The following is a 21,617-nucleotide window of genomic DNA, read 5'->3' as shown; positions in this document are numbered from 1 at the left end:
AAAGTGATATTTTTCAAGCATGCAAAATTATCCAGTATACAAATCTTAAAATGGACCCACTAGTGCAACATTTCTGAAACATGGACATGAAAGTCCTTCTTGCAGTGTTACAGCTCAGTGAAGCATTTATGAAAGGTAATAGGTTAAATCCTGACCTCACTGTTGTTCTTCACCTACTTCCAGTACCGAGACTCTTACAGACTTAATTAATGTGAGATTCTACAAAGTATTTTCTCATTGTGAATTGGAATGAATGAAAACTAAATGCGTAGCTCTATACCTGCTGATTATCATTATTGCATGTACAATTATTTGAATCTTTACAAATTATGATGACAGAGAATTATCCATTGTCCTGAACACACTCCATAATTTTTAAAAAATACATCTTAAAATGCAAACCAAATGAGCAGGTTGCCATAATTAAAAGGAAGTAAAAATGAATTGGGACAGCAATGAATCAGGCACTATGCATAGTTCTAGCCCACCTCTTAGCAGCCCTCCCAGCAGGCACTTCCTTATGGACCAAAGGGAAAAGGAAAATCATACCACATGCCACACAGAGTGCTACAGACTTGAGAGGAAGTGTATTACACCACAAAGAATAAAAATCCTCTCCTGAAGGTTAAAGACTGTAATTCAAAGTTCAGACACGAGAAAGGAAACTTTTTCTCTGAAGAGTAACAGGATATGTCAATTTATTTTCTTTTTACTGCCAAAAAAATGTGTTGTTAATCAGACAATTTTCTTGCTTTTAATATAAAACACCAGATCCAAAAATCCAGTTGTGAAGGTGCCTAAAGAACTGTTAACATTTCTGTGGCTGAGACCCAAACAAAGCCCTTGTCCAGGGAGTAACTAAGCATGAAATAAGCAGTGTTTTCTTGCAGGGCTGGACTGTAGAAGGTAGTAACTGTTTTCAGACAGCTAATTATATTATATTCTTTCTCATAGAAGTTTTCATTTAGTAGGATTTGGTTCCAAGTGCTGAGAAGTTTATTCCCACAAAAAAACATGCGGCTATGTTGGTCAAAAATGAGGAATTTTTTCCTCCAAATGCTCACAAAAATGTATTTGGAAAAATAAATATTTTTAATTTGGAAGCCCAGTAAAACACACGATCATTTACTGAAGGGAGAAGAATAAAAGGCAGTAGAATCCTTTGCGTAATGCATGTGGGAAAGAAGTAAGGGAAGAGCTATATCAAAGGAAATCCAAAGAAAAACTGCTCAGCGGGATGTCTTAAGTGATAAATTGCTGTCAGACTCTGGGCAGTTCTGCCGTGCTCGGGCGTGCTCGGGCTGTTCTGTTTGAAGCATTCCCTTTGACCCAAGCAGCTGTAACCCCAAGTCATTTATTTCTGTTGCCCACACTGTTTTTGCACATAGTTGTTATTCTATCACCATGCCATAGAAATAGTATCGCAAATGTATACATGCACACTCAAAGCCAATATTTGGAGCAAAAGCCACCATTCCTGTAGAGTTAAAAATTTTGGGTACCCCACTTTATTGAGGTATGTCTTGCATGACAACACACATGCCTGGGAAGGAAGACCTGGGATCTGTGCATGCCTTGAACAGGGATAATTGAAAGGATAGAGAATTGAAAGGGTAGTAAAATTACAAATATTAGTAGTATTAGCTAGTATAGAAAATATTTCTTTTTAGGAAGTGAACTAACTGCTCCCCTCCTCCACTCAAACTGCCTCTTCTGGAAACTTTCATCTCAGCAAGACAGCTGACAAATGGGGGGAGATGGAGGAGAGGGGAGAAAGAGAAGAGAAGAAGAATAAAAGAGGAGAGGGAGAGGATGGTCTAAACAGTAATTTTCTTTGGCACACTCTCTCTTGCTTTTATTCAAAAACACGTGGTGTCCACAGCACTGACAGCATTTGGATTTTGTACCCGCTGATCATCTAGCTACTACACCATTGCTCTTCATGGACACTGCAGATGCATTTTCATGATCTGCATAAGGAAGATAGATAAAATGCTCTGTGCTGAGTATGCATGTGCAAATTTGGAACAGTAAATGAGGAATACTCAAACAAAATTGATACTATACATAGGAAGCACACTTACATCCATGTTAATTCAGACCCAAGGCACATCTATTGAACCAAGCAAAGAGAAATGCAAAAAGAGAATAAGCAGTTGTAAAAGAAATTGACTCTATGTCCCAGATAGTTTTTACCCTCATTTATTAAATATCAGAGATGTGTTTAAAACCTCCAGACTTGGGATTTGTAACATCTCTTGTTTAACTAGCACTTATTATTGGAATTCTTAGTCTCAGTGAATTTCCCTTGATTATATGAGCAGGGAGAAGTTCCTGATTTTCCCTTTCCATGTCACTAATTATTTAACATACTCATCATCGCTCTTTTTCACCTCTTTAAAATAGGTGCCAACAAACTTTGCACATCTTATCAATGCCAGAGATTAATTTTTTTTCCAAGAGCTTAATATATTTTCAGAGGAGGGCATTCAGTACTGTGCAGTATTTCATGTGCACCAGGAGATTGCCAGATAATATTACTTTTGCATCTCACTGATTTTTGTTCTTTTTGCTGTATTAAAAGTTTGGGGTTTTTTTTTGGTGTCACTTTCAAATTCAACAGGGATCATAGAGCTAGTCCAAGTGATGCTCAGAGTGATTTTCAGAGTCAGCATAGTTATCTGTAGTTCTACTAGCTGCATAGGTATTTAATTCTTCCTTCCCTAATATCTGTTATTTGAAACTGTCAATACTGACTTCAATTTGCCATTGTGTGTCTTCTTCCCTGACATTGGTAAACACATCTGAAGGGATTCACAGTTTTTTTCATGACTCAATAAAAAAGTATTTTAGCTATTTGCACAATTTTCTACATCCTTAGCTGCTGTGATATCCCTAAAACTTCAGTAAATGTATTACATAAGTGGTTCGGATGGGAAGGCTTGAGTAAATGACCATTACACTTTTGTCATGATGAAAATAGACTATTTAATTCCATTCAGTTTTCCTTTTCTTCACTTATTTTTGATCAGTGATAATATTTTGCTATTCAATTCATAGCTGTTTAGTTACGTGTTAGCCTCTTGTGAAGACATTTATCAGAGGACCTTGCATTTCTGAAGAAGTTAATTCCACTGATTCTCCTTTACCCAGTATTTTACTGACACATTCAAAGAATTCTAGTAAATTTACAGGGTGCAATCTCCCTTTGGGAAAATAAGACTGGTGGGAACTTACCATACCAGGACCATCCTACTGTTTGATTATTTTGCTTCTCATTATCATGCATTTCCATGGGGCACATGCCTGACTGACTGGTCTGTTGTTCTGCAAATGTTATCCATGAACCTTTCTGGAGTACAGTATTTGCTTCTGCACAGTTCCATGCAGTTGTCACTCTTATGTCTGTGTTGCATAATTTCCCAGTGATAGTGTTGTATTTTTTTCCTGCAGTTACACAAATGAAAAGGAGTCTTTGAGCAGCAACCCACCAGAGCTTTGTATTTTCTGCACTGAACAGGTTTAGGCACAAGGCACCAGGGGAAATGTAATCTAATACTGGCACAGCTCTACCTCTGTACTGATTTAGCCAAAGAAAATACATTCGAAAAACCAATAGGTATTGTTTGGAGTTTTGCTTCAAATTATTTACAGTATCAAATGATCCTTTATAGTGCGCAGGGTTCTTAGAAGTTATTCCATAACATGGATTATGTTTGGATTTTAAATGCAGCTGTGGAGATGGTAGATAACCGCATTGCCTTATTAGTTGTATAATTTTCTATCTTTTGCTGGTAATGTGAGCGTCAGGGTTAACAGCAATTTACCAAGCATAATTTAGTTGCAAACAACTGAAAATCTACCTAAAACATGCACATTTTTGTTTCCTGTTTATTCAACTTTTCTAGGTCACAGGGCTGAATACATGACAACAAGGTAAGACATTTTTATTTAACTTGGTTTAGAGAGCTACAAATGGAAAATAAAATAGAAATCATACAGTATAAAGCAAGTTCCTAATGATGTGTAACATTATTGTTGTTGTTACTTAAATTGTGTGCAGGCACTGTGTGTTTTAACATTCAGCATTTTAATATTTCAGCATTCTTGTGAGCTGCTTGGGCCAGTGTCAGTGATAGGAGAGGCAGAGAAATCGTTGAAAATATTTGTGAATTTGGACATTGCAGGTGGATTTTTGGTGCTAGAAAAAAAAAAAATCTTTATTGAGCAGAATGCACAGTTCAGAAGAAAATACCTGTTTCCCTCAGTATCCATGCATTTGATACTTAAATGTGTCTACACCTTCACAGAAGAGAAGGGAGACTGTGTTAGGTCTCCCCGCTTTGTGCAGCACATACATTTTGGTTGTGTAATGCCACACCTGTGAGGCTGCTTCCAGACATAAACACAGACAGGCATGCTGCAACCCCGAGGGCATCAGACTGTGAGTTTGCAGCTGCCACTTTCCTATATTGCTGCTTCTGGGCACCACCTTTCCCGTACTGCTGGCAGCAGGAACATCCAGACTAACCTTCCTGGTCTCTTTCTTCCCTGCCCTATCCAGTCAATACATCCTTGCTCAGTGCCTTCTCTTGCTACTTTTTGTTTCCTGGATAGGAACGACTTTGCTGCCACGCCATATCTTGAATTAAAAACAAAGCAAAGCAAAACAAAACAACTATAACAACAAAATGAACAGAAGTTTTGCCCTTCCAGCTAAAAATTTGGATCAAGCTTTGGCTCTGCATTTGCTAGACCACTTGGTTTTGTATAATTTCTTCTGTGTGGCCCCCATGTTCCTGGGAACATCTCTACAGACTTAAGAGCTCCTTTCTTCCTCTTCCCACTGATTCATTGTCCATTTCAGCTCCATCAGCTGGACTTACTCACCTTCCTTCCTTACGTGACCCCAGTTGAAAAGTGGTGACAAATCGGAGCATTCTTCCCAATTGCTGACATTGATTTTGAGGCTTAAACTCTGACCCCAGATGCTACCAGCAGTACCTGGAAGTCAGCAAGGTTATGCATAATGAGAAAAATGTTCTTCCCTGACTCCAGCTTAGGTGACTCATCAGGCTCACCTCATCCTAAATTCATTGTTCTGTAAGCAGAAAGAAAACAATGGATCTAGGCAATGATTTTACCTTGGTGAAGTGGAGGAAGCCCTGTTAACTCCTGTCTTCTCACACCCGTTCACTAAGAAAAAGAAGCTCTGAGGGAGAAGGTCCTCCCCATATGATCCTTGGGACAAGTTTCCCCACTCTGGGTAGCACCTATCCATTACCCCAGGGTTTGGTTAAGTTTCCAGTCTGTAAGACATGCAAATGATAATGTTCTTCAAGATCAAAGTTAAAATGTAGAAGGGAAGAGGGTATTCTTAAAGATGAATTTTAAATAAATAGCAGGTAGTACAAGAATGGACCAGAGTCCCACCACTTCATGTTTTATGATTTGAAGTAGTGCTCCTTACTGTTTCCCCAAAACCTTGTAATTTTTTACTGATTCCTGAGGAAGCCATAGAAACATTGCGCTGCTGATGCAGGGGCACTAGAGAAGCTGTTGGCATGGGGAGTGCCATGACACTCACAAAATAAGAAAAATATTTATTTCCTGTAATCGCTTTCAGTCGTAGTCATCACATGCGTAACATCTAACATGCAAGGTGAATGTTTTGCAGACCAAAGTTTTGTGTGTTGTTTCTTTTCTTTTTTTTTTTCTGCCAGGCTGCTTTTGTTTATTTGTTCTACATTGATAACATCCTTTTAATTCCTTTTAGCTAATTTGCAAAGTGTTTCTTTCCCCGTGTAAAGATGCTGATGGTTGTATGTGGAAGGTTAAAGCTGCGTACTGTTGCTGGCTCAAGTTGAAAATGCAGAGTTTGGTTTTGAAGCATCTTGGGAGTGTGCTGAGTGGTTTCAATTTGAATTTGAAGCTGCTCTGGCAGGTAGTAACTTTTCTGCTTGAGGTGCTTCGAGTGCCCCATGTCCTGCCGCAGTTGGCAGCACCAATTCCAGTGTTGGCTGCACATTTTGTGCATGACAGTGACAAGGAATGGCCATTGCAGTTGTGCCTTGTTTGGAATAAATGTGTATGGTAAAACTGTAAAACGGGTATTCATGAAGAATGTCAGTATTTATCCATAAGTAATGCATTTTTAATGGGGGAGTTCTTCACTCTTTAATCATTGTGTTACAGTTAAATTTGATGGAAAGTCTCTGCTTGATAAGTAATGTGTTTATTTCTCCCTTTGCAATGCGCTGTTGTTTTGCCATGACTTTACAGACATTTCGTTTTATTGTATGACTTAATTCTACTTGCTCAGTAATCATATTCCCTTCCCTTAGGCCTCCAAATCTTCCCCCTAAGCCCCAGAAACACAGGAAGCCCAGACCCCGATCACAGTATAGTGCTAAGTTGTTTAATGGTGATTTGGAGTCATTCATCAAGGTACTGGCACCAGCCACTGGAGTGGCTGATCTCAACACTTCCTACTATAATGGTCACGGCCTCACGTGAGCTGAGGCAGATCATTATGTTTAAGTCTGTCCTGGGGCTCTTTTCTTTCCCAGTTGATCAATATAATACTTCCTGAAGTCAGAGGGAAAGAGGAGGATTCATTTCTCACAATAGTCTCCCTACAGTTTTGGTAATCAAGTAGGGATAGGATTGGCAGCCTGGTGTTATTAGGAAACAGCATCATATAGAAAATAGGGGATATAGCGGTGTAACCCACGACTTGGCACAGTTTCTGGCTTGCCATTTTAGTTACATTCAATATTCGAAGTCTATGAAGAAGCAGTATCATCCTGGGTTTGATATCCAGCTTTTGATTTCCTTTGACTTTAGGAATTTATTATATTGCGTGAAATTGTGATCACCACTATTACGGATCTTATATCTTTGCTGTATTTACTATCTTCTTCTTTCTCATACTTTTATTTCTAATAATGCTTCTAGCCGAGGCCGAAGGAACTCTCACACAAGACATCAGGTATAGTTCTGGTGAAAAGAGAACCATCTCTGCCTCACTCTCGGGTTTCATTCACGCCTGGCTCAAAATTAGTTCTTTCACTAAGCTGAAGGGGGAAGTTTGCATTAAGAAATGATATTACGAGTACAGCAGGCAAAACTGAACTTGGCATAACTGCGGAGTGATTGTAGTCTTAAATGATGGATATTCCCTTATTCATTAACAAACACCTCCCCATCACAGTCAGTTAGTGGTTTTGGACACCAGCTGACAAAGATAAAGGAAAGCAAGCTTCAAAAAATATGTAGCAATACATTTAGAAATGCAGTGAATGGAATTCCTGACTGCAAGCTCTGCAAACTGAATTTGAATGTTATATGTGTCCTTTTTTTTTCTTTCTGTGCAGCATAGTTAGCAGCAAATATTTTGCAAAACAAATTCTGTGCTCAGTGGCACCAAAATAGTTTAGCTATCTTTGAACTGAGCTTTCAGCCAGCCTCAGTACAACTATGTGGAAAAATTATTATTATTATTATGCTGGTGGTGCTGTGTTGTGCAAAGACTTCCAGGAAATCATCACATGGTGCCAGAGATTAATATCATGAATGGTTTCTTGCTCAAGGGAGAAAGTAAGGAGAAAAAAACAATTCCACAGCAAAAAGGCCCTGTATTAGGGAAGAACAGAGGAAATTTGGAGAAATGCTGCCCTGTCGTTTTCTCTCATGCTGAAGAGGGTTGTACCACATGGCAATGTGGGTGACAGAGCTTACTTGTAAGTGGAGAGATTTCTACATAGTCTTTCAAAAGGAAAAAGTAGGTAGCCTTATGACAGATCTGGCAGTGTGGGAGCTAACCTAGGAAGTCGTCCCTGCACAAAGAACGGGTCCTTCCTCATAGGGAGGTGTCATTCTGACACACATGCGGGGTTACAGCTAGTGAAATACAAATTGCTTTTTGTTCCATTTTTGCATCATCAGATACAACAATTAGTCCCAAACATACAGTCACTGACTACACACATCAAATTAAATTCACAGTAGCAATAGGGTCACTGTTCTTGAATTTCACCAACACAAATTGTTACTTCAGACTTTTTCTTGTCATTAGATCCCAAATCCAAAGATTTTGGTTTATGTTATTTAAAAGAATCTCTTAACTATGAAGTTGTATGTGGTTCTGAGCAGACTCCCCCAAGAAACAAGTAAGAAAGTAATATATTTGTAATTTCTTACTGCAAACACCGTCTCTTCAGAGGCTTTACATTTATTGCATGGACCAGTGTACTAACAGGAGATACGGGTGCATGTTGGGCATGTTTCTAATACTCTGCTTTTGTGGAGGGCCAGCGTGCTCAATGTCTGTGAAGATGACTGTGTATTCCTCATTTAGCAACTGACCTGTTCCATGTTTGTTTGGGTTTTTTTGTTCATCTGTTGCTGAATCATGACACTACTCAGAAAGATATTAGTGGTTCTTGGCTAACCAGTGTTTGCTAGGTTTTGATCTAAAAGATAAACAAGCCACAACTTAAATAGCATCATTACTGTTACAGTCTTTTGTAAACCCCACTAAAACAATATGCAGTACACAGAAAAACAGGAGTTAGGTTGCCTCAGGAATTGCATTGTTTCATTGCTTCAATGTGTGTTATTTTTCAAACGCTGTTTTTTAGCAGTTGGCTTTTCATCTACTTGGGCTTAATTCATAAACTTCCTGTTAGTGTAATTTAGCATGAAAATGAGAAGGACTAGTAAGAAAAAATGTGTATGCTGAGTTATAGGGTGCCTTTGAATTCATGATTTTATAATACAGACTGGTTTTATATTAAACTTTCAAATGAATTAGTCAATTCTCTGAGCGCTTACATATTTGAAATTCATTTGGAAAGAAAAATTATAGCTTCTAAGATGAGAAGTTTGAAGGTACCTATTATTTATGAAACAGTAATTTTTTCCAACACAAGCATAATTTTAATCATATGATTTGTATCTCTAATAGATATTTGATAACTTGTAGTCATTAATGTGCATGGGGTAAAACATCCATTTTTTAAAGTGCCAAAACAACTGAAGGACCGTGATGGTTCTTTTGGAAAATCAGCAGTTTGAAGGAAAAAGACAGCTCACTGAAAATTAGTGTGTAGTCATCCTCTCCCCCTACCACCACCAGCATTTTTTCTCCTCTATTAAAACACCTCTATTTAACTAAAGATGTACCTATAAGCTGGCTGCTGGACCATGGCTGAGATCCAGAGCTTTGATTCATTATTGGTCTATTCTCCCACGTGCCTGGTGACAGGACAAGGAGGAATGGGCTAAAGTTGCACCAGGGAAGGTTTAGGTTGGGTATTAGGAAGAACTTCTTTACTGGAAGGGTTGTCAGACATTGGAACGGGCTGCCCAGAGAAGTGGTGGAGTCACCATCCCTGGAGGTCTTTAAAAGACGTTTAGATGTAGAGCTCAGTGATATGGTTTAGTGGAGGACTAGTTAGTAGGTCAGAGGTTGGACTCAGTGATCTTGGAGGTCTCTTCCAACCTAGAAGATTCAGTGATTCTGCCAGTTGAAGGTGGGGAGGAGCAGGCTGTGACGTCCCTTTCCCAATGCCTTTGTGCTGAAGGGGCAGCTAACCAATGTTCCTAACTCAAAGTGGCTGCAGTTCACCATTCAGTGTATTACCAGAGTTAGTGCAGCCTGAAATAATGTGCCAAGACATTGTCTGCTGTATTTTAGGATACAGAAATCAGGAGGGAGGTCAGGAGGGAGACAGCTAGTAAGTACCCCACGCAATGTCATTGGGTAGCTCATCTCCAAGAACTTTTCTGATAGTCCAGCAGATCCAGAGAAGGCTTTGTCAACTGCTTATTGACAATAACTTTTAGCAAACAAAAAGAGCACCTCCAGGAATTAGACCCTATGTAATTAGGCCCACGTAAGATTTTTTCCTCTGGGGAAAAATGGGGTAAGTTAAATAAATGCAGAAGGATCATCTTCTTCATGGAGTATTATTGTCAATAATAAACTAAAGGCAAATTCACTGCTTTAACTCATTTTGCTTCAAAAATCTAAAATAAATGCATGAGCTTAGATGTCACATACAGTGTTAGCCAGATACAGTGGCAGAGTTAGAGAACAAAGTTTGTGAATTTCCTGATTCAATTATTTTCATTAAGAACCTTAATCCTTTCTCTTCACCTGTTCCTTTCCCTCCGTCCCTAAATTGGATGAGAATTCTGTTAGAAATTATATATTTTCTTATGTGTTTTTTTGGCAGCACTGTATGTCCATCTGGATTGACCAAGAAAACCCATTTTCACATTCATTCCAGAGTAGGGAGGTTTCCTTTTTCACATCTGCAGTACACTCTTTCTTCTCTTGCTTTTCCAGGATTCAGGACAAGTCATTCCTCTCATTGTGGAAAGCTGTATCAGATTTATCAATTTATATGGTAAGCAATGGAATGTGTTATGACATATCATTACTGAAGTTAGCCGTGCATGTTTTGCATGATGCATTTACAGCTACAGCTTTTTTTTTAAACTAGAGGTGAAAAGTATTTATAAAATAGATTAATTTCCCACCATTGTCTCCCATCTTTGCTGCAGGTCTTCAGCATCAGGGAATTTTTAGAGTGTCTGGTTCCCAGGTGGAAGTCAATGATATTAAAAATTCATTTGAGAGAGGTAATTGCATTTTCGCTTATTCAAGCTCCTTAATATCTGACACTTAAAATGTTTTTAATTCTAATTACTTTCTTGTCTGTTTAAGAATTTTTTTCACTTTTTGTATTACACCTTAAACTTTGCACTGTCATACGCTTAAAGGTGAAGTATAGTGATGACACGTACATGTTTTTCTCATACTATGTCCCAGGAGCTTGGAGTTGTTTTTGTGTAGACGTTCATGTGTCTCTTGGATTAGTCTTTTGTTATGGTAAACTGCAAGGAAAAGTTAGTCTTTATTTTATTGTAAAGATCCTCAAAAAGGAAAGATTATGTTTTTAATTACATTCAAGAGACTACTTAATGCAATTTGAGAATGCTGTTACTTGATCTTCTGGAATATGAGTGCTCGAGTTCCTAGTCCCTCTGCCAAAGTGACATCATGATCAGTGCAAATACAGGATCAATGCAAATACAGGCTGTGAAAGAGCTGTTCCATTTTTAACCACGGTTTTCGTTCCTCAAGGAAACTTCAGCCCCAGAGGAGGAATTATGGGAAAGATACCAGGAATTGAAAATGATTTTTTACACATGAATGTAAAATGCAACAGCAAACCTAGGATTCCTCTGCTAGGGGAGACAGGATCCAGGGCATTTCCAATCCAATCCCCTACTTACATTAAAGCAACACTAGTTACTTAGTTTTGTTTGTTTGTTTGTTTCATCTTACATTCTCTTTTCATGGGTTTTGGAACCTTTTTTTTTTTTCTTATTAGTTTCCAGAAGAAACTTTTGCAGATCATCTGCTAATGAGAAAACTCTTCAAGGAATAAACCTTATAACTAAAAGCATGAAAAAAGATGCCCAGTATTTTTCTCCCTAATATTAGTTGCATATCTTGTTCAACTTGATCTGGTCCTTAACAAGATAGATGAAGAAGCTGTTTTTACATGCTAAGTGAGGGCGTGTTCTCCTGCATTACAACTTCTGCATCTGCCTTGTTGTTCACTGCTTCTAGGTAGTGTTAGTCTGGAAAGTGCATACATTTTAAAATGTTTCAAAATAAAGATTAAGTCTTTAAAATAGGTCAGTCAAGGGCCTTAGGTTTTCACTTTCCATAAAGTCTTTTCACTAAATGGTTGTAAATATTCCTGAATGCTTTAGTTTTAAATAATGAAGACAAATTTGCAATTCAAAGAGTTAGATAATCCATTTGTTTTATGTAAGCTCCCAAAGAATAGTCTGAGAAACTCTATTCAGTTAAGAACATACAGCTTTTTTATTTTACTACTAGTAAATCATAGCATGTTCATAAATACCTGGTTGGAAGTTCAGGACTTAAGAGATCACTACGTTATGTAACGTAAAGGAAGCTTTATTTAGGCTACTGTTTTCAGTGTAATTTCTGCAGTGAAAGGCCTGGGATTTCTAAAGCAATGTTTATTATCTTACTTGAATGCTTGTCTTGTCACCTCCCACATAGTAAAAACAAAAAAACAAAACAAACAAACAAAGTCATTCATTTATAAAAATGTTGCATGCAAGAATGCTCCTGCATGTGTTTGATTCACTTTATTTACTTTTTAAGGTGAAAATCCTTTGGCAGATGACCAAAGTAACCACGACATTAACTCAGTTGCTGGAGTACTGAAGCTCTATTTCCGAGGGCTGGAAAATCCTGTCTTTCCTAAGGAAAGATTTAATGATCTTATTTCTTGTATCAGTAAGTAGAAACCTCTATTTATTTCTCGATGTAATTTTACTTTCATATATACAATAGCAGCCTGAAAAGGGAGCTATCTTCACAGATTTTTCTGACACAATTTGTTTGCCATCTGTAACAGTCTGGGTCAGTTATTAGTCATACTTGCAGCTGTGGTTGTTCCCTTTTTCCAGTGGGATTAATGTACAGTGCAACTCTTTGTTTAATAGAGCAGGAAGAAAACCTTTTGGTATACAGGAGATAGTTAAATTTATACGCATTATTATTTTCTTCTGTGCACTGAGGCAGACGGAAGGGGATGAAGTCATGACCATGCAAACAGTGTATGTTACATTTCACAAAGGTTTTCATGCCCTACAGCTTGGAGTCAGTGCTGGTGAATAAGTAACTAGTCGCTTGGCATTGCATGGTTCCTTTGTTGTGCTTAGCTTAAAAACCCAGGTCCAACCGACAGGAAAACTATTCAGTGCAAGAACAGAAGGAAGCAGCTGAATATTGTCTGCAGAAGAGCCCAGTCTGCCTTCCAGCACACAAGAATTGCCAAGTTGTAATGGATTGCCCAAGAGGAGCAGCGTATGGGTCTGTGTGCTGCTGGTGTTCATAGCTGGACGCTGAAAGGTTGTAGTAATTTAGGAAGTTCTCAGTGGATGGCTGAATTGCTGTGGCATGCACAAAACCTTTTCCAGTTCACAGATCCCTGCAGATGTTCAGGAGGTGTGAGGCCAAACCAACCGTCAGTAGGCTTTCTGTTCCCTGCGGGTCCATCAGAAGTAGTCAGAGGTCCTAGCTTTGTGGAAGAATTTCCTCCTCTGAACCCTTCCTTTGTAAACTGCTTATTTCAGCCAAATGGAGCCAGTGGACAGTTTCACAGGTAACAAGGGCCAGTCCTTTTGGAATACTAATCAGGGCAGGCTCTCTGAACTGTGCCATTTTGGCAAAGGAGACAGCCCCGCAGTCAGGACAGCAGACTGGTGTGTTCCCAGTGTCCCGGGCTGGCGAGCAGGTGGGCTTTTCTGCTCCATGCCAGGGGGAACCCCACACGTGTGGTTTCCTTCCCAGACAGGGAGGATTGCAGTAATTCAGCCTGGAGGTTACGAGTGTGTGGGATCAGTTCTGTGTGCAATGTTACAGTTTTTGTCCAACAGACCTGCGTGATTTTCTGCGGCTGTTGCTATTCACAGCCTCAGTGGTTCTGAAGAGTCCTGAAGGACCTTAACACTGCAGTTGAACAGTCTGATACCACACTAAGGAGGATGCTGAGACAGGCACCCTCATTTTGGAAAGCATAATCTTGGTACTGCCTGAGCTCAGCTTTAGCTAACCGTAATGTCACAGCCCAGAAAATGTCTGTGAGTCATAGAAATTGAAATCTAAAGTGGGATCGTTTTGACTGAGTGATTTTCAGCATGACAGGGGTGATGGAACTTTACCTAATAATTCTGTGCTGATTTCCATAACTTGTGGATGAATTAAAGCATGTCTGCTGGTAAAATGTATTGATTTAATGGCTTCAGTTGACAGAAAATCTACCGCATTCTTAGATAAGCTGTTCAAAAGATTAATCACTTTCATCATTAACATTTGTACAAGATTTTCTTTTCAAAATTTCTGCTATCAGACTCTACCCTTTGGATCTCTTTATGACTCCATTATTTTGACTAAGCAATAGGAAAATTGAGATGGTGATTCTTTTATGTGGAGATAGTATATGTGTTATTATAGGCCATATAGTCAGTGGAGTTGCACTCCACTGTGTTCATAGAATCATCATAGAACAGGTTGGGTTGGAAGGGACCTCAAAGCCCACCCAGCTCCATCCCCCTGCCATGGCAGGGACACCTCCCACCACACCAGGTTGCCCAAAGCCCCATCCAGCCTGGCCTTGAGCACCTCCAGGGATGGGACATCCACAGCTGCTCTGGAAAGCCTGTGCCAGGGCCTCACCACCCTCTGAGGGAAGGATGTCCTCCTTATATCTAATCTAAATCTGCCCTCTTTTAGTTTAAAACCATTCACCTTTGTCCTATCACTGCACCCCCTGACAAAGAGTCCCTCCCCAGCTTTCCTGCAGGTCCCGTTTAGGTACAGGAAGGCCGCTGTAAGGTCTCCAGGATGAACACCCCCAACTCCCTCAGCCTGTCTCCATAGGAGAAATGCTCCAGCCCTCTGAGGATCCTCGTGGCCCTCCTCTGGAGCATTACAGGGGAAGAGATGTTGCCATCTGATTCTGGTTTAGACTGCCTGTTCTCTGAGGCTCTCCTAAGCCTGGATTATCAGCTCTGTAACAGCTTGTCAAAACAAGGTGTAGTGACTGAGTAGTTTTGCTGGATTTGACTTGTACTGTTGCGATTGCAGAAAAAAGAAATTTTGTTCATGATAATGTTTGCTATGAGTCCCAGATATATTTCTGACAGGTTTTGGAGGAAGACAGATATTTACACAAGAGAGAGCAGGACTCTGTTGTTTGGTTTGGTTTCCACGAGGTTATCTTCAGGGGCACTCTGAAACAACACGTCAATGCCCCCCTTCAGTGGAGGGAGAAGACATAAATCTGGATTTCAGCTGGACAAAAGGGATTTTTGTTTTGAACATGTTGGGGTGGTTTTACTTTGTGTTGTCACAGTGGGAGTTTTGAATGTGGTGTGATCAGAGAAAGAAACAGCTCTTGTACCTTGTATCCACAGCCAGCCCCAGAATCACACACTGCGAATAGTGAGCTGTGTGTCTGCATCTTCTGATTATCTGAGAGAAGCCTGGGGTGGACTGTTTTTACAGCTGTGTACCTAGTCTGTGTGCTTCGTTAACTGGTCCACTACTTCCAGGGAATAAGATGCTTCTAATTTAGAAAAAAAACAGCAAGCATTTCAGAATATACTACCTGTCACCATTCAATTTAAATAGAACCTATGTGGCAGATAACATTAGAAACTGTCTGTCTCAAAGGCTTTCCATTGCTATCCATTGCTCTCTTTCAACCCTAACACTTCATATATCTTGCAAAAAGGAAGACAGTCGAGGCAAGATTTTTTCTACCACTACAGACTTTGAACCTGTCATAGCTGTGTTAGTTTATTTTTCTGTGCCCACACGGCCTTCGTACACCAAACAGTTTCCTCACCTACCAAGTGTCTTGGTCTTCATTTTTGTGGGAGCAGGGAGAGGCTCCATTGCCCTTGTGAGAACAGAGGTTACCACAACTTCTGTAGGTCACAACCAAGTGTGTTAAGACCAGAAAGCATTCACATTTTTATTTAAAAGGATTTAAGTACTCTTAATGCTTATTGCATTCGCTTTCTGATGAACAGTGAGAAAAAGAGTAAACATTAAGTTGTTTTCAAATGTGGGGTTTTTTTAGATAAATACCAGTGTGTTTTTGTTAATTGGTGGCAGAAATTGCTATAAAAAGAGGGACAGGAAAAAAAATATAAATAAAGTTAATCTTCATGTAAAACTTTGTGAGGGCAGAATGTCACGCATTTTATATGGAAATGAAATGTTGCCAGTGAAAAACCTCTTGAAACTTAAATACTTAGTTATGGATGTCAAGCATAATTGAGGTTACAGCTGCAAAATGAACCTTTCCTCAGCACAGCCACTGAGGAATTCCTTTACATTTATGCATATATTTTCAATGAAGTAGACCATTGTGATTTAATGCTTTCCCTTTTGGAAATACATTGGAAGCAGTGCAAAACGACTGACTTTTAGGACAATTTGTTTTAATTAGACTCATGAGAACAGTGTTACTCTGTTGGGGCTTACAAACTATTTTAGCTAAAATTGGGTCCAAATTCTGACTTCTCCAGAGCAAGCATGAAAGGTAGGGCAGAACATAAAGAATGCATTTCATTATGGGTCATGAGTCTACATTCCCAGCAAAGTTAGTGGCCACGGTTGCTCAGAGCAGCACTCCTCAATCCAGCAGGTAAAATGGGGTGGTAAGGAAGGGAGGAGAGTTGTGCTGTGCTTCTTTTCTGCCCCGTTGTAGAAACAGGTTGGGCAAAACATACGCAGAATATTTGTAACAGGAGTTGCAGGTAGGCAGAGGGTACTGAAGCTGTGCTGAATGCTTGCCATAGTTCACCTTCACTGCTTGAGGACTGCAGTTCCTCTCCTGGTGTGAGTTCTTGTACATGTTCATAATAGTTGATTTCCATATCCATACCTGTGCAATTGTGGCCGTGGACTCACCTCAGCTGCCCAGACTGTTTAGCTTCTGCCGGAGTCATTAAAATTCTTGGTTTCATCTCCCTTGCCTTAAATTTGATATACTAAGATGCCAGGGTGGATGAAAATTTACATGTTTCTTCCTTCTAATGTTCATCATTTTGATCCCTTGCAGCCAGCAGTGTGCATTTTCTTCCAGACATAAATATTACGTAAAAAATTGATTTTACTGCTCTTCCAGACTATTACTTTAAAAGTTGAAAACTGTATTAGGAGTTGTCAGCTCTTCCTGAAAAAGTTTCTACAACATGACAATTGTTTCTTTCCCCAAGTGACGGTGGATACCATTGTGTTTGTCCTCCTGCAATGCCTTCATAAATAGATACGAAGCAGCTGTAAATGGCATTGCTGAGTTAATATATACGTATCTTTGAGTTGTATTGGACTCATCTACCAAAGTGGAAAGAGGCACAAATTGCTAAATTCACCACTAATTCAGATTCTCGTAGATTACCTGTCAGCTGCAAATTGACCATAAAAATTGCATCTGCAAGTGTAACTCATTCCCATTTGATGTTTAACGTGTGTGTAAAGGAAGCATTAGGCACTCATTCTGTTACTAGGAGGTGTCACTCCAAGTCGAAGGAGTCTGTCACCCCCACACAGCAGCACCACATTGGATTTTATCCTTCAAATCAGTTATCCTAAAGGAGAGATCTTACATTACCATTATTTGCTTTCTTCTTCCTCCTTTACACCACCCTTGCCTGTGAAATATGCTTAGCTTGCACAGTGCTGGCTATGAGGTTAGCACGATTCGTTCCTTGCTGAGAGCAGTTTTCTCCTTCCACATGTTGTGATCAATAGTATCTTCCCTTTGCAAAATGTTTGCGTTTCTTTTGTAACTACTGAGATTGGCCCAGGAAGGATACCAACAGAGGATGGTTAAACAGGCACAAATCAGAACCCGCGTTTCTGCTTTCTGAGCTCTGACTGCTCCCAGACTGGATCTTCTCTTTGCTGAATAACTGCTTCACCACCACTGCAGGAGGGGCCGTTTGTAGGATCAGACCATGGCCAGTGCACTTGTAGTATCTTCAACTAAACTGGATGATAAAGGCTTGTAACTGTCCAGTTGGCCCAGAGTATTTGGGAACAACTGCAATTGCTGTCTTGCAGAAGTCTTTTGTTCTCCATCACCAAAGCACTGAATTAATATATGTTTGAATATTTATTGCCTTTTACATGCTCCACTACTTCATGATTATTGCTTAATTAAACTTCAATTTGACTTACGTTTTCTTAATGTTATTTAGGATGCATGTATCCCTGCCTTCATTTATAACTCGGTCTTGTTTTATTTGCATTTGGGGACTTCTGTTAGTAATTATGTTTTCTTCCCTCTTAAGCTTCCTTTCCTCTTCAGAGGCAGATTGTTCACTTCTAATCTGTTTCACATTAGAGTCTACCCTGGCAAAAACCTCGTCATGGGTCAACTCATCATCAGTCAGGTGGTTAAGATACGTTATTTCTCAAGCAAGAGAAAAGCGTGTGCTCATTGACTCAGTGTAATTCTGCAGTAAGCAAAGGTGGCACCTCCTCTCCAAAACGGGTTCCAGTGTTTCGTCTTTCCTGGAGGTTGAAAATCACATCTTTACAGGAGGGCTGAGTAGCTAGGATTTATGCCCATCTCCTGCTGCTGGGAAGTGGACCTTAGCCTGTGGCTGATAAAGAGGCAGCTAGCTGATACTTTTTTCATTTATGCAGTGACAGGAGTAAGCTGGATTCATTCTCCTGGTTGTGGATTTGACCCTCATGGCTGAGACAGGTCTGGATGTAGGTGTGTCAGACAGGAGCTCCAAAAAATTTGCTCTGCTCTGAGACATGGGAACTAGAGAATAAATAATTGTCTCTAATATTTATTTTTAACCAGTGGTAGTCTTGATTTGAGGTTGGTATTCGTGTGTCCTTCACACAGATCTCCCTTCCCTGCCATAGTTAGAGAAAACACAATAGTTCTGGGTTTGGCCTTGCCGGAGGTTTATCCCATTGCTTGTGCTTGAGAATGGGAATCAAATCATATAATTGGAGTAATTAATCAGTTTTCAAGTTTCCTGATTTCTATTTTTGTTTGGCAACTATTGCATTATTTGGACAAGTTCTGTAATATTAGTACTTCAGTTTTCTTAGCTGAAAAGTGGGAGATTCCTTTCTGTGTGCTGAGGTGGGAATAACTGCAGTTCTTGAAAATCAGAGTAATACAGAGGGCCTCAGCCTCCAACAGGAGCACTGGGAGAGGGAAGACACTGTTATATACACTTTGGTACTAGGAGGACACGGTGGCAATACACTTTAGTACTGGGACTGCCAGTGGCTCCTTGCAGCAGCCAGTTTGTATCCTGGATGGCCATTTGGTCTTGGGGTCCCCTTTGGCCATGCAGGCTGTGCAGGCAAAGCAAAGCATTGCTTTCTCTTTCCTCTGCATGGGAAACAGCAGAGCTGCAAATTCTTTCTGTCTGGATGCAGAAAGAGCTCTCTGTATTCATTCCTTCTTTCCCACATAGCCAAATACCCATGCACTGCATGCACACAAGCAACTATTAAATTTGGCTCCTCATTTAAAAGCAGCATGCAAATACATTATTTCGTATCTCCTTTAAACAGAGTCAGTGCTAAGAAAGATAAACAAGCCTTTTGAAATAGTGCGGAAAGCACACAAACTTACCCCTTGGCAGAGGTTTGGGTTTTCAATAAAGGGGCTTTCACAGAAATTGGGACTGGGTTACCAGGAAGGTATCAGCAACGCACACGCCTCGTCCTTGCATCTGCAGCTTGTAACAGCTTCGGCGTGGAGGTGACCTGCCAGCAGCAGTAATGCCCCTACTAGGGCAACTGGGAGAGCTCAACACATGGACGCACATCCAAATTCCCTGTGCCTCCTCTGCTGGTCCGTGGTGCCTACAGGGACCGGTTCCTGACTCACACATCCTGTCAGCCATGTCTGGGAGCTGCCTGAAGAGCTGCATTTGGCACAAAGCAGAGACTGTCCTTTAGAGAGTGTGACGGCTTCTGTGTGGTACCTGCCTGCCAGTGCTGAGACTGTGTCCCGTGCTGGTTTTTGTTTATTAGTTCTGACAAAGCCATCACACCCGGGTGGGCAGCACACTGCTGGAACGAGCCACCAGACCCACCTGGGAGTCAGGCCAGTGCACTTCTCAGGCCAGTGCTGGTGTGAGTTCAGTGGTGACTGAACCTGGGTCAGGGCAGGTCTCCAGAAGTGGTTGGAAGAGGCAGGGCTGCAGCACGAGGAATCAGCCTGAAGAGTTTTAATGCAGAAAGCAGATCTGTGTCACAACTTCTCTCCAGCTTCCCATGTCCAGCACACAGGGTGGAAAGGCTCAGGAGAAGATGAACCATGTCACTGTGCAGACGTGCTGCTGAGGCAGGAGTGTTGAAAGAAATAACTAATGCACCTTGCTACCTGAACCCCGTTCCATGGAAAATCCACATACACACACACTCAGAACCACCAAAACCTACAAAGATTCACAGACAGGCTTGGCAGGGGGAAGGTTGGGTGAGTTGGAGACCACAAGGCACCACTAGCAGTAACGACTGCTGCTTCTGCTGGAGGAACGGGAACTGAAGATACGGTCAGGCTCCTTCCACTGAGAGCTGCTGGGTTTAGGCAGGTGGAGAAAGGCCTCGTGCTAAAAACAGTGACCATGAGCGGTGCAGAAGAGTAACGTGGCATTCCAGAGCAGAAGTGAAGCTGCGTAGCATTAGCATGTCTGAGATGTGACATGCCCTGAGAAGAGAGAGAGGAGAATTTCAATTGCTCTGCGGATCCTAAATGTGCAAACAGCTCCTAGGCATAGCAGGCCCCTGCCAAGGACTCCTGTCCCTAACCAGTAACCAGAAATATTTCTTTTTGATTTATATAGTTCAAGCTTAACAGAAACATAAAAATAAATTTCAAGTCCCGTATTCCATTTGAGGAAATGTAATGGCTTGAAGTGATTTTCAGCTAGAGCTTTGGTTCAGTGTGACTCATTAGGTTATAAATTACACAACGTGACAGCAGCCTTTTTCCCCATGAGTTTTGATGCAGTCAGTGGTAGCTCACCAGGGCCAGGATTCCAGTGTTCACCTTTAGGATTTTTCCTCCTGCAAGTGCTTCTCTTTGCTATTTCTGTGCTGAATGCCACAATCCAAATGGATTTCCTTTATACCAGCAATGGTGGACAGGTCTGTTTCTGCAGAGACTCCCAAGAAGCTGTTACACCCCATCCCCAAATCTTCTGTTCCCCAGCACATTAGTGGTGCTGAGCCAGGGGATCTCCCATAAGCGCAGATGTAGGAACAGCTTTTGCCCCTTAGTTTACTACACTGTCATTTCCTAATGAAGTGCAGCACTGCTATGTGGTAGACAGAAGTCTCTCAGCTGATACTCTTCTTATGCTTCATTCTTGGTACCAAAATACTAATTACTAGACACCAGTAGGTCTTCTAAGAAACTAAGTCAACACACACTTTGCATCTACAAATAAATGCTGATTGGGAGCAATAGCCATACCAGAGAGCAGGAATAAACACCAAGATCTCTGAGTACAGTTAGCACATTTTAATATATTTATTTTAAATGTCTACTGTTAAATATAACTTTTTTGATTCAAATGTTTTTTTAGCTATTGGCATCAGCTCCTGTTTCTCATTTCCAGATTTTTGAATATCCTTGTCAATGGCAGTGGACAGTATTTCTCATCTAGTCTACCACGATTTTCCCTAGACGTTATTAACTGTAGCATTCTTTCTTGGTTAACAGAAAGAGCATAACTGAAATTTTAGGTTGTTTCTGACAATGGCATTTATGTAGAAGACACATTGAGCAAAAACTTTACCGATTACTTGTTTTGAAATATAATTTCTTTTATCCCATCAGTACCCCACTTGCAGTCACATAATCTTTCTGACCAGCATAGGAAATAGTGCATCCTTGTTACAAAATACTGAGAACTGATGCTTTTATTAAGCTGACTTTGTTTTGCCTACTTCAGAAGAATTTTGGTGGATTGCTATAAAATCAATCAGGAAGGTA

At 40.4% G+C, this 21,617-nt stretch overlaps 1 protein-coding gene across 2 annotated transcripts in view; it reads left to right on the top strand.

Moving 5' to 3' along the window:
* The window catches only part of SRGAP1 (SLIT-ROBO Rho GTPase activating protein 1), a gene marked incomplete at both ends in the record, with an annotated part of 146,786 nt that overhangs the window by 108,908 nt on the left and 16,261 nt on the right, over positions 1–21,617 (top strand). Inside the window, 5 exons of one of the 2 annotated variants that reach the window (XM_084289400.1) lie at positions 3,909–3,936; positions 6,958–6,991; positions 10,355–10,415; positions 10,573–10,650; positions 12,218–12,352. In XM_084289400.1, coding sequence (XP_084145526.1) covers positions 3,909–3,936; positions 6,958–6,991; positions 10,355–10,415; positions 10,573–10,650; positions 12,218–12,352 — 336 coding nt within the window. Of the gene's footprint in view, positions 1–3,908; positions 3,937–6,344; positions 6,448–6,957; positions 6,992–10,354; positions 10,416–10,572; positions 10,651–12,217; positions 12,353–21,617 lie in introns of both variants that reach the window. The other variant, XM_084289399.1, reaches the window with a different exon arrangement.

The sequence above is a fragment of the Netta rufina genome (genome assembly GCF_964035555.1).
Source record: "Netta rufina genome assembly, chromosome: 1".
Taxonomy (NCBI): domain Eukaryota; kingdom Metazoa; phylum Chordata; class Aves; order Anseriformes; family Anatidae; genus Netta; species Netta rufina.
The sequence above is the reverse complement of the archived record's forward strand: the minus strand, read 5'-3'. Positions and strand labels throughout refer to the sequence as shown.